This window comes from Paramisgurnus dabryanus, chromosome 8 (genome assembly GCF_030506205.2).
Source record: "Paramisgurnus dabryanus chromosome 8, PD_genome_1.1, whole genome shotgun sequence".
Lineage (NCBI taxonomy): Eukaryota > Metazoa > Chordata > Actinopteri > Cypriniformes > Cobitidae > Paramisgurnus > Paramisgurnus dabryanus.
The window spans coordinates 9,835,018-9,852,251 of NC_133344.1; the positions used below are offsets into that span (position 1 = coordinate 9,835,018).

Consider the following 17,234-nt stretch of genomic DNA (forward strand, 5'->3'; position numbering starts at 1 on the left):
GTACTACTTATCATATAGGAAATGTTATAACCGGGGATGTGCATGTATTTATTTATTTTTTTTGCATGTGGATTAATTCCATAGGTCTGGAAAAAAAAGTACTCGATTAATTAGGGCCGGGGCAATCATAGCGGCACGTCATGGTGAAAAAAAATTTGTATTAAAAAAACTCAAATTAAACCTTAAACTTGAAGAAACTATGAAAAATAAACACATACTAGATTATGAAATTAATTAAATGCATTTTAATAGAAACCTCTAACAGGAATAGCTTTGTGATGAAGTGAAACTAAAGGGTTAGTTAACACAAACTGAGGTGCTTTTTTATATGGTGCACACTCATAATATTAAGCCTTGATACAACATAAATGTATTATACAACATGCATATATCTGCACAAAATGCAAGACTTAAAGGGGACATTTCGCAAGACGTTTTTAAAATGTAATATACATTGTTGGTGTCCACAGTGTACGTATGTGAATATTATAACATGTTAAAATTGTGAGCAAAAATGTGCCGTTTTTGGGTGTGTCCGTTTTAATGTAAATGAGCTGATCTCTGTTCTTGATGCCAGTGCCGTGGGTGGATTGTCCGGATTAAGGTGCAGTATTATCCCCTTTTGACATCACAAGGGGAGCCATATTTCAATTACCTACTTTTTCACATGCTTGCAGAGAATGGTTTACCAAAACTAAGCTACTGAGCACTGGGGACCCAATTATAGCACTTAAACATGGAATTAGATTTTCATGATATGTCCACTTTAAACGAAGTTATGTGCTGGACAGAAAGTTTAACTCATTGTGGATGTGCACCATAACAGTGCGCTTTTAAACACGTCCAGTCAAAGCACAAGGATTCATAACATTAAGCACCTTTACGTTTTTTTCTATCATTTTAGCGATTAGCTGTGTCGTGTCATCCTCTCACCTGTTCTCAGTCAAGATTTTATGTTCGTATGGCTCTCTGTTATCTCTTGAAATTTAATGTTCAAATATGAGATGATAACCCATTGAACTTGTGACGGCGCTGTACATTTTGCACCCGACTGACTAGGCTTGCCGCGATAGTCGGTGAAACGGTGATAACCGGTGCTTCAGCCTCTCACCGGTTAGATCACTTGCCCACCGCGACACCGTCTTTCACCGTCGTTTTGATATTTTCGTGTAATTAAATCATTTAGTTTCGTTAGAGAGAGCAAACACTTACAACTGAATGTGTCTGTTGTCTGAATTTAGCGGAGCTGAACGCGCATCACGTCACAGAGCAGCAGGTGTCAGATTTCATTTATTTCTGTCAGAGTTTGCGAGACGAGCTGACTGACCAGATGATGACAGAAGCCGCGTGCTTACTCGTTTTTGTTATAATATACATATATGATGTTTAATATAAGCGAGATCATTTTTGTTGTTGTGTTTTTCATCAAGAAAAATAATAAACCCATCATTCAAGCCGCGCTTTATGGAGAAGTAGCCGGTTGCTCTGCTTGGGACTGGCAGGTTCTGTGAGAATTACCTGCCCACATTGACTCAAGCACTTAATTAAACCAGCTGTTGCACTCACATTGCATGCAAATTCATACGCGATTTAACGCAGCGTACCCAAGCACTGCATTTAAACAGTTGCGTAATTCAAAAGTGAAAGTAAAATGTGCACATCTGAATGCGCATTTATAAGCCCCTCCCACACGGTGAAACCGGGATCACCGGCTTTGTGACGCGCCGATTAACCGGTGGGAAAATTCTGTCACCGCGGCAACCCTACGACTGACTGTATATTTTGTATTACCAAAGTAAAAATCACGGCATTGTTTTACAAAAAACATATTACCTCAGTGATGTGAGGTGTGTTCGGCTTCACAGCGATGCGCCGAATGGCGGGGTTGACGCAACTGCCGCAGGTACACTTAGATATCGGACTTATCTGTTTACTTTTGAATTATCCATGGTACTGATGTCATAGGCCGGTCTGCACAGCTCAACACGACGTCAAACACGCACTCAGTCTTTACTACCACAGGCGTTTGTAATGCCAACCAAACCTCAAAATGCCACCACAATAAATAAATAAATTAGTGGTAGGCCAATATATCGGACAGTATTTGGATTTTTTCTATCGGTGTCGGTCGATAAATCTTTTCAATTGGCCAGTCAATTTCTCTATTACTTAAATTTGATGTTTTTAATGAAAAGACACTCAGTGTCACTCAATGTAAAGCCAAATTCTGACAGACAATAAAATGACCAATCATTATTCACTTTTTAACATGACGTTATGTTTTGTCACACACCACCACCACACTAGTTCAACACACTTATCCAAACAGTACCGTTAGATGTCAGATCCACATTAATTATGTCTTGTAAATATGTTTTATGTACAAATGTTATGCATATCAATTGTTTTAGTTTCACCAATTTTCATATTTACTGTAATAACATTTGTGTTATCGGGCAATCTGCCATAGCTTTCTATCAGCATCGGCCATAAAAACACATATCGGTCGACCACTAAAATAAACCCACATGATCATGGTCTGTGTTTCGATGCCACACTCGAGTACTCATGCCCATCCCTAGTTATAACCTGGAACAAATGCACACTTTTCCCTTAAATTTGATGTTATACAAATAATTGGTTTTTTTTTTCATTTAGCTTTATAAGCATGTTGTTCAAATTGTGGAGAAGTTCATCAAAAAGGTATGTAGTAAACATTTATCTTGCTATTTTAGCCCAATACAGTAATAAAGTCTCTTATTGTTGTTAATATTAAGTGCTTTATGTTTTTCCTCAGTGTAAACCAGAACTAAAGGTTGCTGGTCTCTATGTGGCAGATTCAATTATCAGACAATCTCGCCACCAGTTTGGCGCAGACAAAGATTTGTTTGGCCCAAGATTCTTGAAAAACTTTTCCGCAACATTCCAGAACCTTTACGAGTGTCCTGTAGATGACAAGGTATTCAATTCTATATCCAGAACCTTTATTAAAGTCCCAAAAAGTGTTTCCATGCAGGTGTATGTCTTTGATGAAAGTTCAAGAGGTGTTTGGTTTAATTTTAGGCGAAGATATTACGTGTGTTGAATCTGTGGCAGAAGAACGATGTGTTTGGAATGGACATCATTCAGCCACTGGTGGATATGGCCTCAGCTCCAGTCTTTCCTGTCTTAGAGAATGGAACTACAGTGGGCGGTAATGAAACATTGATTTTTAATCTTAGACATTAAATTACTTAGTCAATATTAAATATATCAAGGTTATATTTTCACAGGAAGTTCTTTAGGTTATGTAAAATGATTTTATGTAGAAAACAGTAAAAATTACTTTTGATTGGTTTTCACAGACAGGGTCACATTTCTGTTACGCTGTCCAGGTTTTATATTAGGTTTTGTAAGTGTTTTTATCAGCTGCAATGTTTAACTCATTCCCCGCCAGCCTTTTTTTGAAAAGTTGCCTTCTTAGATTTTTTTGTGATTTTCACAAAAGTTGCACAAAATGTCTTCCAAGAAAATTTTCTTCTACAATATATAAACATAAAAATGTATAAAATGAACGAACAGACCATCTGCTTTCAAATAAACAAATAAAACAGGAAATTTTTTTCATCCTATCTATATTTTTTTTCTCTGCTTATTCGCTTTTAAATATTTTTTTTTTTTTTTTTTTTTGGAAAAAGCTGAAATGATTGCATTTTTGTGAAGGAATTTTGTTGGACACCAGATTCAGATTATCAAAACATACACAGAGTTTAAAATTAGTAAATAACGTTTTGGCTTCTGTTGTTTTTTTTTTTGTTTTCATAAATTCGGTAAGTGCCATCTAGTAGATAATCGCGATATTGCAGATCAACAAAAATTCTTCAGAAACAAGTATTTTAATGCAAATGTTTTCTCTTAATCGACAAGATAACTCGTTAATGGCGGGGAAAGAGTTAAACAGCTTGGTAGTTGTTATGTTTGCAGAATTATCAGTGTTGTTTGACTCGATTCTTCATGTGTGTCTGTAGTCTCTCTCGCTACACCAATGTCAGTACCACACCTGGCACCATCTGCTGCTACCACAGTGACGCTGCCCACATTTCAGAACTCTGTAGCTCCTCACACTCTTCAAAACCCAGTGGCCCTGCCCACTTTTCAGAATCCTGGGGCTCCTCACACGCTTCAAAACCAAGTGGCCCCGCCCACTTTTCATAACCCTGTGGCTACTCACACTTTTCAAAGCCAAGTTGTTCCACCCACTCTTCAAACCCCAGTTTCTCCGCCTACTCTTCAAACCCCAGTTTCTCCGCCTACTCTTCAAACCCCAGTGGCTCCACCCACTCTTCAAACCCTAGTGGCTCCACCCTCTCTTCAGAACCCAGTGGCTCTTTCTGCGGTTGCCCAGTTGCTCCAGGGCACACAGGGTATAGAGGCAAGTCAATGCAAATACATCTCCATATTTACAGAATCAATAATGTTCTTACTCAATTGAGCTTAAAGATGCTGCCACACTGTTGTGTAAACCCCATGTAATTTAAGATGTTTGTATTTTATTTACAGCAGCTTCTTCAGAGCCTGCAGCAAAGTGGAGTGGCAGGACCTCCTCAGTCCACTGCCCCGCCCCCTGAAAAAAAGCCATCACTAGCTAAGGTATCACAAATCATCTGGTCAGGTTTGATGTTTCACAAATGCTTTCACATGACTCATTTCCATCAGATAAGTTGGGGAGGTCATCGGTATTTAATTTTAAATGGTCCCATGAGGTACAAATGTTTCACATCATCTTGAAAATAATATCAAGCTTTTCAAGCTCCATGCATAATAATTTTATGAGGGAGCAGCACGACTATAGGTCACTGGCTGTATCACGCTTCTTATAAGCATGAAATGAACATTTATTATGTTAAATTGGCATTTATATCTGAAAACATCTGTACAAATGAAACTATTAAAACTGCATTTTACCATTCACATGGTTTGTGATTGTAAAGTAACGTAAAATGATGATGAGCATGTTTCATCACGACAAATTTGTCCTGTGGCAGCTACCGTAGGTTCTCTACGCGTTTTGAAATTGTGGACTGAGCTGTTTGCAAATCGCTAGATGACACTAAAAACCCACACTACATCTTTAAAAAGTGAAAGATGATTGGTTATTTTACTGCCTGTAAAATGCTGGGTTTAGTTTCTTATGTCTTTTGTTACAAAACAACTAATATAAGGAACAGAAAGATTTTTGGCCAATGCAATGTCTCTGTTTATCATTAATGTTTGTGTTCTTAGACTTTGCTGGATCGATTTGATTATGATGATGAACCCGAACCAATGGAGGAAACACCTGAACCTGCCCCTGCCCCTGCTGCTCCTCTTACCATGTAGGACTGAACAATCTCTCATTTCTTTGTTTTTTATAATTATGTGTTATTTTAAGTTTCTAGCTCTAATAGATATTTATATGTTCTTTCTGGCCTACAGAAACCTCCCCGTAGAATTACAGCAAGCTATTCAGGCACATCTTCTTAGCCAACTAGCTAACCAGGTATTTCATTATCAGTGTAAAATGACTACATTTGCCTACTGCACGTTTTGAAGGATTTAAAAAAATGAATGCATTTCAAAAATGATATAAAGCATAACTGTGGTGCCAATCGTTTTCAGAATCAGGTGCAGGACCAGGTGCCACCTCAGAGTTTGCCAGTGATGGCGCAGAACCAAATACCAGAAGACACTGTACAACCTCTCGATGAGATCAGTGTGCCGCCCAGTGTCCAGCAGCCACAGGTACAAAACTGCTTATATGGACAACACCTTTACCTGATATTAGCTTACACATCATATCATAAGTATTAACATTTTCTTGGATCTTTTGAGAGAAGAGAAAACACAAGAATGTGTGAAATCACAATAACTTTAAAATGTGAAACTTAAAATAAGTCTCTGTGTTTCAGGATCCAGTTGTTAAGATGGATCACCGGGTTGACGATAGAGAGAGAAGACACCGACGATCAAAATCCAGGTATGTCTCAAGGGTTGGCTTAAGCCGCTGCTTCTTTGTATAAGGGTGTCCTGGATTGATTTAATTTCTCTCCAACTATGTGTCTCTCAAGGTCTCCGCAAAGACTGTCATCGTCGTCGTCATCACGTTCGCGCCGATCACGCTCCGGATCACGATCTGGTTCGCGTTCACATCGGACAAGGTACCATCGCACACGCTCCCGATCCAGAGAGCGACGAGCGCGATCAGAGGAAAGGAAAGAGAGGGAAAAAGAGAGGGAGCGCAGACAGAAAGGACTTCCACCCATCAAGAAGGAAAATCTCAGTGGTGAGTGCACGCTTTGCCAGCATGTTATTTCATCTAAACACAGAATATTAAAGGCCACCTATTATGTCCAGTTTTACAAGTTGTATTTTAAGTTTCAGGTGTGCCCAAAATGTGTCTGTGAAGTTTCCCACAGATTATTTATTTTAGCGTGTCCAAAATGCTCCTATTTGGGTGGGAACAAAAATGTGCTGTTTTTGTGTCTGTACCTTTAAATGCAAATAAGCTACTGTTCCTCACCCCCTGGTCAAAGAGCGCTTTCAGTTAAAACAGTCTGGGCAATAGTATTTTAATATTGAGATATGGTGCGTACAACTCACTGAGGGTGGAAACTGGTAATACAAGACTGTATATCAGTGGCTGTGGGCGGGGCTTTATCAGTGTGATGTCACATTAACAAGAGAATCAAAAACAGCATGTCTAGTGAGTCTGCTTTGGTTTAATGGGATTCAAAAAGTAGTGAGTGGATTTTTTTTCATTGTAGGGTGGTTGTGTTCACACATTTATGTCCAAACAACCTGTAAAAGTGAAAGGTGCCCTTTAAAGTAGGGATGCACCGATACCGATACTGGTATCGGCCTCGATACCACATTTTCTAAAGTACTCGTTAAAAGTCCCCCGATACCTGGAATCGATACCACGGTCTGAGAAACGTCTATGTTTGAGCAGCGTGTAAGGGGTTAATGCCTCTTGTGTTGTCCAAAGAGGCAGAGTTTACAACAAACTGGAAAACTAATCCTTTGTTTTTTTGTTAAATTATATGACTAAAGCTGTTACCTGTAAATTTAAATCATGTTTTTTTATTAAGTACTCTGTATCGGTATCGGCAAGTACTGAAATGCAAGTACTCGTATTCCAAAAAAGTGGTATCGGTGCATCCCTACTTTAAAGATGTAATGTGTAAAGTGTAACAGTTAATGGATGGATGACATATTCACTTGTTCAAAGTTTCTGCAAACAAAATCAACTTTTGACTGATTTTCTTGTTTCTATTTTTTTATTTTCAGTGTGCAGTACTACTTTATGGATTGGCCAGCTGGACAAAAAGACTCTACAACAGGATATTATGAGTCTGATGGAGGAATTCGGACAGATTGAGTCCATTAATGTAAGTTTGTTTGTCATTGGTGATATGCTGAGCAATTTAAGTTTTAGTTTTTCCATGTAGAGCTCCTATGTGGTAAAGATTCGTTGTTGATTAGCAATATTTAGTGCATTGATGTTATGTATGAATAAAGTAGTGATGCACCGATGTATCGGCCACCGATATTTATCGATTAAATAATTTGATGTTTTTGAAGCTTTGATTGTGTTTACAGTGCGCAATATTACATGTGTTCATGTTTCACGTGTAAAAAAACACAGTATTTTCTTACACAATTTACTTCTCTGTATAGCGCTGTTTTCACTGTCCTCAAAATGGTCTGATGTCTTCCTTGTTCTATGAAGTCCCTCCTTTATAAATTCATATCGAGTTCTGATTGTGTAGCTTGTTTAATGTGTTGTGATTCGATAGCAGCTTAGCTTGCCGTTAGCTTTGCTGGCGACTGACGTATTTCTGTTGGCGGAGTTTTGTCAAAAAAACGTTCTACTGACGTCATTAAAGCAGGAAGTAGAGGGCTGTAGTCCAAAGTAGACATTCGATGTAGGCTTTGAAAGACGAATTCTGTTAAAGAAAATATATCGCCTGGCAGTAAACTTTGAGCTTTGTCATTCTACAGGTATTATTTATGCTATTAAACCAACATTACACACTAACTAGGGTTTAAAATATGGGATCAGAAATAACGTGACCTTTAACCTTCAGATTGTTGAGTTGAAAATATGCCTAATGGAAGCATGACAATTTTAACGCAAAAACGGTCAAATGAGGTTGTTTTTCAATCAATTCGAAAAATAAATATATCCCAAAACAATTTATTCGCATTTCCAGGATGAGTGGGCTGGCTGCGTTATTTATTAACGTACCAACATCCATCGCCATGACTTTTAAATGACTAATTATGAGAGAAAAAATACACTCTTGAAAATGGATGTGTTAAAAACAACACACACAGTTTTACAAACACAGTAAATGCGTTGTACTAAAATAGACACATCGCTGTGTTTTTATTGGAACAACACATTTTGTGTTACTTTTAACACAGCTTGTGTTGTCACTTTTATTTATTTGAACACAAAATCAACACAACATTACACATAATGTGTTAAATAGCATAATAAATAAATGTGTAAAAAAAGTAAACACAGAGTTTAAAAATCTGAACTTCGGCAGATTTCTGTGCTTAACCAGTGTTAACCAATCAGGACCTTGCTGTAGTAGTGACGTAATTGCAGGAAGCGAGCGGAATCTCAGCAGAGTCTCCGAAGCCCCTCCCATGAAGCAAATTTTCCCATCTCGAATGACTAGAATTTTACGCGCGGCTTTCACACGCAAATGAAGCTAGTAAACTCAAATGTTCAAGCGTCCAACTATGTGCGAATAGTGCGTTTTTGCCGCCTCTATCGCGGCTGATGTGAATACACCATTAGAGTGTACGTTATTGTTGCCTTGTTTTTATAGTCAAAGTACTACGAAATCATTGTGTTGGATTGGATGTGCTATTGTTTTAATGGTAGTTTGTCAATAAATTTTAAATCTGTTCAAGGTCACCCATTCCTCCATTATGCAAGTGTTTTAGATGAAAATACGAATTGCATGATTTCTCTCATTCAACAAGACATTTTAAAGTGAATCAATTTGTTTTAGCAATTTGTTTTAGCTTATTTAAATCTCTGGATTTGAAAACCTTACCCATCATTGCGGCATGCCTAAATGAACTGCTACGGTTATATAAGAGGCTGTTTACACTTTGCATTAACATGCGTTTTCATAGATCGGATCACAATTGGATGACGTTAATGCCAGGTGTAAATGGTGTTTAAAACATTTTGAGCTCGTCCACTTTCGACCACTTTCACCCACATTCAGAGGTAGTCGAAACTAGGGCTGTCATCATTTTCGATTTTTAAAATATAAGTGTTCATTGAATCGATTGTAAAATCGATTTTCCATGTCTAAAAAAGACGTTTCCATTTTCATCGCCAAATTACAGACAAATGTAAAGAGAGCGCCTGCAACGCACAAGTCAGCAATATTTCTTATTCATTGTCATTAAGTTTCGTGCAGAATAAAAAACAGCAACAGTAGTGCAACATTCTCTAAAAAAATATGCAAAGTGGACTGCTGCCATAAATGAAAAACATTACTGCAGGCTTTAACTGGCTGCTTTTATGATTTAGGCAATTCAAAAATAATTTTAAATAATGATTCGATCCATTTCAAACAACTGTTCAAAAATGAAACTTTAAATAGACTTACTTGAAGTTGAGAACATGATGTGTATTTTTTTATTAAACGTAACCGACACTTAGGCGGCACTAGGCAGGCATAATGAAATGCGCAAAAAGGCTAGGGCCATTACAAATTATTGGTCAGGAAAACAAGTCGATCAACATTTTAGGGGTCAAGAGCAGAGCGTTTGTTGAGAAGATGCACTCCGACCGCACTGATGTCCCACTGAAACTCGGGTACTTCGTTGCCAGCTGCGTATTTCGTACTGTCAATCTTCCATCACAAAAGCGGGTCGCTGTCAGCTCGCAAGGGTGGCTCCTTGTCATAACTGCTTCATCTCCTGTAACGTCACAATTTCGACGCTCTCTCGTGTTGCACAGGTTTATTGACGTTGTCCTCCATTTTCTTTGCAAAACACTAGATGCAGCGATTGAAAGCGTGAAACTATAGGTGCGTAAAATTGCTGGGTATTTTCTGTCTAGCTTTCGCACACCTACTGCACTTTCGGAATTCTTTATTTTCTTTTTCTGCTTGTTTGTGAGTTTTGTTACATCTATATTGTTAACTGTTTAATTCTTTTAAAATTAATAGTGTACATATTTGGTTAAAATCGATTGCCTATTTTCGTTTTCGAAACTTTTTTTGGTTGGTCCGATCGATTGTGCAATCGATTTTCGAACGAAAAGTGACAGCCCTAGTCGAAACCCCTTTCGTTTGGATTATTTTTTTTGTAGTGTAAACGCACATGGTTGAATGTGTTCGAACAGCCACACGCGACCGCCTCCTCTCCACCCATTTATCTAATCTGAGGTACTAAACACAATGTTTTACATCTTTTAAGACTTCTGGCTAGGGTGTGACGGTCATTATATAACCGTGAGACCGACGGTTACAGTTGAACACCGTCATTAGAACTCTATAACCGCCAAAACCGTGTTTTTAAAATATTTTTTAAAACATTTTTTATCATAAAGTATTTTTAAATACTAATTAAAAACAACTGTTATCAGTCTGTGTTACACGCACCCCTAACGTTCTCGCAGTGAAAAATACAGAGCGGAGCAGACACTGACAACGCGCTGACATACAGGACAGACCAGGTTACTTTTCGGTTACATTTGAGATTTAACATATTAAACAAAGTCTCACCTTTCAAATCATCTCTTCCTTCTAGTTAATTTATAGCATCAAATAAACATGAATGACCATGAGAACGAATGTTGTTTTAACCGCGGAAAGGCGTCAGTACACTCCGCTTTTCAAGTTCAAATCCTCCCATGCTAATCTACTAACTCTCTTGAACGCATATTCACTGTAGAGCAAACATAGAGCAAGTATCTAATCAGTGTCTAGTTTATTCAAACGCCGGGTGAGCACTGTGCAGCGCGTCTGCGGAGAGCGTTTGCTGCGCGTGGCCATTGTGCTTTTACACCGGCTGCGTTTAATAACAATCTCAAGTTCATATTACTTTCTTTTACCTGCGCATTTATGAGCAAAACCTCTTCAATACGCTTTTAATCCACATTGTTTTCGTGCTGTTCTGGTCCGTGTAATGACAGATATAGACACAATTACAGACATAAAAAGCCCAATGCACAAATCTGTTTCTCTGAAGATTATTAATATAGATGATGGATAGAGGATTAATTTATGCTGGGCAGAGAGTGACAGCGCAGTCTTCTGGCAACAGTGTGTTTTTTTAAATATTTCATTGCTTTCTGTTAAATTGTTCAAAGTTATTACTGTTTAAAACACACTTGGCATCACATTCATGATTTTATGGTAAAATGACACTTTCCCGTCAATCTACGAGCATTTAAACGAGCAAAACGCCCCCCACCGACGGTTATGTGACGAACCGTCACCTTTGACTCATGTCATAACCGTCATCACCAATTCTGAAACCGGCACACCCCTACTTCTGGCACGAACACACGGTGAGGCGCTATTTTTAGCCTTTCATTGATAAAACTAAAGCGGCTGATCTCTGCATTTTCATTTTGCTAGTGTGTGAAAGTTGCTCGATCCTATTTCATCAATTGCGCTGAAATGTCAGAGAAAGATCTTACATATGCATGTACAAAACACTGCAGCATGTTTACTTACAGCACAAGCAGTGGACTCTGACATAATATTAGTTCGCGTCCATTTAAACTCCTCATTACTTCCACTCGCGTTCAAATGAAAGCAGAGAGATTCGCCCACCGTCTCACAGACCACCCCCTCACAGTAATCAGGATAGAAGTGGTCGAAAGTGGACAAGACAGATTTAAATACCAGGTGTAAATGTGATGTGTCTCTCTCGTCCACTTGTGATCCGATCGATGAAAACACATCTTAATACCAAGTGTAAACAGCCCTTAAGTGTTGTTTAACTGTTTGTTGTCTTTGTTATGATGTTGCTTATTATTGTTGTGGTGAATTTAAGAGCTCATCTTTTCACTTCATGAGATTTGATTTGATTATTGTGTTGAGTGTTGAGGTCTCAGTGTGTGAAGGTGAAATCTTTGTTTTACTTGAATTTTCATTTTGCTTTGCAAGGTGTCCTCTTTTTTTGAGAGGCAAAGATTGCGGTGTTCTCTTAACATTACAAGTGTTATAAAATTATGTTAAAATAGGACATTTGAAATAAAATTTCTCACATTGTAGAACAGGAAATATTTTGTTAATCTTAACAAGAATACATTTCCTGTTCAACAATTTTAAGCAGATTTAATTAAAGTTACTTCTTTGTTGAACAAGGCAAAATTGTTTTTTTTTAAGTTGAATCAACTTGTCTAGGCTTACAGTGTAAGTAAAAAATGCACTGTTTTTGTGTTTGTTTTTTTAAATCCAAATGATCTACTGCTCTCTTTCCTTTATGTTGATGCGCTGGCCTGTGCAACCAAACACTTTTTTACTTTTATATATGTATACAGTACTGTGCACAAGTCTTAGGCCACCACCACCAGACTTGTTGTTTTAGAAGTTTTAATGTCTATCCATATTTATTTTTCAGTCTATTTTATTAAGATACAAACAGAAAATACAGGAAATATGTACAAAAATATGTCTTCTTTAGGCATTGTCAGTGTTTAGTGGGACCTCTCTTTTGCCCCTAAACACATCTTGAGCGTTTTTGAGCAGAATGAAGAAAAAAACTAATTTCTTTAAAATTAGAAATTAAGATTTAATTTTAATTATGTTTAAGAGATCCTGCAGTTTTCTGCTATTGCTCAAGTGGAATGGGAGTTGACCCTAAAAACTTGACACATCAGTTTCTACAATTTTTAATACTATATACACATTTTCTGTATTTTCTGTATTTATTCTATTAAAGAGCCTGAGAAACAATTATATATGATCACTATAACATTGCAAAAACAACAAATCTAATTCTGGCATGGTGTCCTAAGACTTTTGCACAGTACTATACCGAAAACATGCACTGTTTTTTAAAGACAATCCCCTTTCTTTTGTTGTTTACAATTAACATGCAGTCATACATAATGTAAAGAAGCCTTAAAACAAAAATCACGACAAAAGTATGGTCTATGAGTCATTGGACAGTTGCGAAGAAGACATTGCGATTGAAATTAACTTTAGCCGTATTCATAGTGGTTCATCATGCTAACAAGGTGAGACACAATTATGTTCAAGCAACATATAAAAGTCACCTAATTTCTCATATTAGGTGACATTTAAAGCAGGTGTGGTCATTTTTTTTTTTTTAACATACCTTGTGTTTTGATCTTCTATAGATGATTCCTCCTAGAGGTTGTGCCTACATTGTTATGGTGCACAGACAGGACGCATACACAGCCCTTAACAAACTCAGCAGAGGGAATGTTAAAGTCAACCAGAAATCTATTAAGGTACCGTGAAAAATTCTTCACAATTGTTCTGTATTTGAGCTTCTTGGTTGTTTTTGATTTCTTGTGGAAACGTGCCAACTGTGCTGCTCTACAAAAGGCAAAACACAGTAATTACCTGCTTTGAACATCATATAAAGGGTTTAAAGATATTGATTCATTTCACACTGTGTTATATCCTAAATCTAAGGATCGAAGTAGAGGTCTGCATTCCCGCGGCTCGCTTTTTTCGGAGTACTTTAATATAAAAATACTTAATCTGTCATGCAGTAGGGCAAGTATATGGTTTTGGTTTATGTCATATATTGCTTAGAATTTTTGAGTAATATGTACTATTTAATTCATTTTTCTCTGTTACATTTTGCATTGTCGGTAAAATATTTGTATAAATTTTGCCCTAAAAAATTGGCGAGAGTTCACCTTAAAGCAGACATATCATGCTTTTAAATCTGTCCTTTTTACATATAAATCATCTATTTGTGGTCTATGTAAAGCGAAACTGCAATGCTTGGGTCTGAATTCCTCATTATTATAGCCCCACAGGCCCCCTTTCTACCCCTTTTCTGATGTGCATCTGAGAGCAACTCATTTTGGTGCTGTCTTTTTAAATGCACGTCATACCCTGCCCCCTCTCCAGGTTGCAGTGGTGACACTCGGTTAAACTCCACCCCGTTCGGCCATTTTTGTAGTTTTATAGCAGAGATACGATTATCTAGCTGCACAGAAACTTTTTATTTACTCGTTATTCACAAAATGTCAACAACGGAAGACTTGTCCATCCAGCCTTATATGTTCGCGCCAGAGTCGGAAACGGACTGAGAGGAAAATGAAGACGACGAACCTGCAGAACAACGTCTTCATATGGAGGTATCGCAATGGTGTGAGGCTGCAGCCTCCGGAGGTCGCATATCTAGGCTGCATACGTCATCAAGACGGTCTTATTTCAGAATATTAGCAATTATAAAGTTTACTATTATTCTTAGTTAATCGTAAGTTGTTGTAATATGCTCATGACTTGCAAATGTGATGCTCAGTTAACTTAAACCAGGCTTGATGCCCAAAAGCGATCTCCGCAGGCTGCAGCCTTCGGAGTGAGAAACAGCACTGCTAAACCATGACCACCGTGTACTTTACTTTTTTACTTTAAGTTATAAACTGCTTACCGAAGTGCTCTGCTCGTCGTCTCCAAAGAAAGAAGTAATTGACCCCTCAATCAGACAAAGTCTATCGGCAAATCCTTCTTTATACTGGCGGAGATTGGTGAGGTAGTTATCCTTAAAGTGCCTCGGGCACACAAAAAGGACTTTACCCACAGATGTGAGTACATTTCTTACGCTCTCGTTACTTCTGCATCCTTGAGCTTGGACTACAATATCGCAGCGAGAAATATAAAATGGCGGATTGCTCGTAGTGTTGGGCTGGAAGTCAATGTCCTTATTTAGCAGTTCCGCTGCAAATACTGTGACGTAATTGTTCAAAAAACGTAATAGATAATAGAAAAATCAGAACCGGTTGGAAAATATGACCAAAACAGAATATAAAGATATCAACAAAGCACCTGAAGAGAATAATTTCAACTTTTATGTACTTATAAACACTACAAATATACAACAAAAATGCATTTAAGAGCCAAGAAAGTGGATTTAGCATGATATGTCTCCTTTAAAAGAGAGCGCGTTTAGCCATTTGTGGTCGGTTTCAGGAGCAGAAATGCTTAAATTGTCATTGGGACATTATTTTGTTAAATAGTTTGGTTTAAAAAGTGATTTTATTTCGCACTATTTACAAGCCAACGGTTTTTCTTCATTCATAAGTTGCTAGTGACAGACGTCATATTTTATTTTTTCTCTGCTGACAAGACGATGACTGATACAATTTTGTTATAGCTTATATTTTATATTGGTTATAGCTACCCAATCTCTCTTTTTCAGTTTGTGACTTTTAAATGTAAATTCTGGAAACAAGATCTAAATTTCATGGGATCCATCAGGTCGGAAAAAAGAATTCATATAGCGGGAATTTAACCTTGTGGGAGCAGGCGGGAGCGGGAAGAAGAGCGCAGACCTATACATCCAAGATTTTGGTTACAATTTTACCATGTGAAGTCTTTGCATATGGGCAGTTGTTTGACTTGTTGTCCTTGTTTAGATCGCATGGGCATTGAATAAGGGCATAAAGTCTGAGTTTAAGAAATACTGGGACGTGGAGCGGGGCGTCACTTATATCCCCTGGGGCAAAGTAAAACCAGATGATATTCAGAGTTATCGAGATGGAGGCATTCTGGATGTTGAAACACTCAAATCAGGTGAGTGCATCACGTTTACTATAAATCTAAAGCTTTTACTTTATTAAACTGCATTATGTGCGCGTTGATTTTGTATGTTTGTCTTGCCTTCGGTTTTGTGCTAAATATTTTTTGTGAAATTATTTAAATATGGCTTTAAGTTACATTATCCAGCTGTCAAAAGTATTTTACTTGTAATGGCAAATTAAAAGCCTAACATATATTTGCAGCTATATTTTTGATAAAGAATGTTAAATAAAATGTTTGCGTGTTTAATCTTTAACATTGAATCCTGCAATAGTTTCTAATGATTTACTGTATTGTATTATGACTAATAATCATTAATTGATTAATATCACTGTTAAAATTGATCTTCCGTCTTTAGAGTGGAACGTTGCTGTGGCCAAACCAGTTGTGCCAGTCGCAGGAGGACCAGAAGGAGGACAGGGGGATGGAGCTGCACCCGTAACGGTATCACAGGTAACATATGAGGAGTTTTTAAAAGAGCTCCTCAGGGCTGTTCAGTATCTTGTTCGACTTTTCTGCTTTCTGCGCCCTTGGGTCTTTTACATGGTAGAGGCAAATTGTGTTTCTGTGTTCTGCATTGAGGGTTTAATGGCAAATTAAGAACTACAGAGCATAAAATAAAACAAAGTAAGTGTCTTGACTGTCTAGTTTTCTTTACACGTTTCAGCCAAATCATACTCATGTCAGTTTGTGTCTTAACTTGCTGGTTGTCGCGCTGTTTCTGTTAGACAAGGCTTTGTTTTAATCGCTGTGTATGGGGTCAATCTATCATGGGTGATCTTTTGCACATGTGCTAGGGTTTCATATGGATCATGTTGCTCTTTAAGATCAAAAACAATTTGCTTGTAATGCTTTAACACTTCTGTATTAACTAAAACTGTTTTAAAGCATATGGATGCTCACAGATGCTATGTGCTTGGTCCTTTGTTCTTAAGATTAAGAGAAAAATATTTTGAATTTAGCCGAGAAAAACAGCAGCAATACATGGCCTGTAGATCACTGACTAGTTGTCAGTTTTAAGGAATTTTCTCTGTATGTTCATTAAAATATTTATATATAATATCATCTTGCTAAAATAATTAAGTTTAATGTTAGAAATGATTCACAGCCCAGATGTTAAATAGTTATCCTGGAACAGTTGAAGAGATAGTTCACCAAAAAATCTAAAATGTTGTCATCATTTACTCACCCTCAAGTTGTGCAAAAATTGTATATATTTAATTGTTCTGCTGAACACAAAGGGGTGGTTTTCTAGACAAGAAAGGGTGTTTTTTTTATTAATCCTGTACTAGGCCTTAGTTATATTAGAACATTAAAGTCGTTTTTACAGATGTACCTTACAGTAAACAATACTGGTCCTCGAGACAAAATAATGGCAATGATATATGTTAAGACTTATCAGTGCAAGGTGTTTTTAAATTAAGGCAACTCAAACCAAAG

The 17,234-nt window shown here is 37.4% G+C and overlaps 1 protein-coding gene across 1 annotated transcript in view; it reads left to right on the forward strand.

The window, feature by feature from the left end:
- The window catches only part of scaf4b (SR-related CTD-associated factor 4b), a 43,744-nt gene that overhangs the window by 1,072 nt on the left and 25,438 nt on the right, over positions 1–17,234 (forward strand). Inside the window, exons 3-16 of the mRNA XM_065282158.2 lie at positions 2,659–2,703; positions 2,798–2,959; positions 3,064–3,193; positions 4,008–4,411; positions 4,540–4,629; positions 5,263–5,354; positions 5,455–5,518; positions 5,638–5,760; positions 5,928–5,995; positions 6,087–6,301; positions 7,306–7,406; positions 13,373–13,486; positions 15,632–15,788; positions 16,153–16,247. Of these exons, the coding sequence (XP_065138230.1) occupies positions 2,659–2,703; positions 2,798–2,959; positions 3,064–3,193; positions 4,008–4,411; positions 4,540–4,629; positions 5,263–5,354; positions 5,455–5,518; positions 5,638–5,760; positions 5,928–5,995; positions 6,087–6,301; positions 7,306–7,406; positions 13,373–13,486; positions 15,632–15,788; positions 16,153–16,247 (1,860 nt within the window). The remainder of the gene's footprint in view (positions 1–2,658; positions 2,704–2,797; positions 2,960–3,063; positions 3,194–4,007; positions 4,412–4,539; positions 4,630–5,262; positions 5,355–5,454; positions 5,519–5,637; positions 5,761–5,927; positions 5,996–6,086; positions 6,302–7,305; positions 7,407–13,372; positions 13,487–15,631; positions 15,789–16,152; positions 16,248–17,234) is intronic.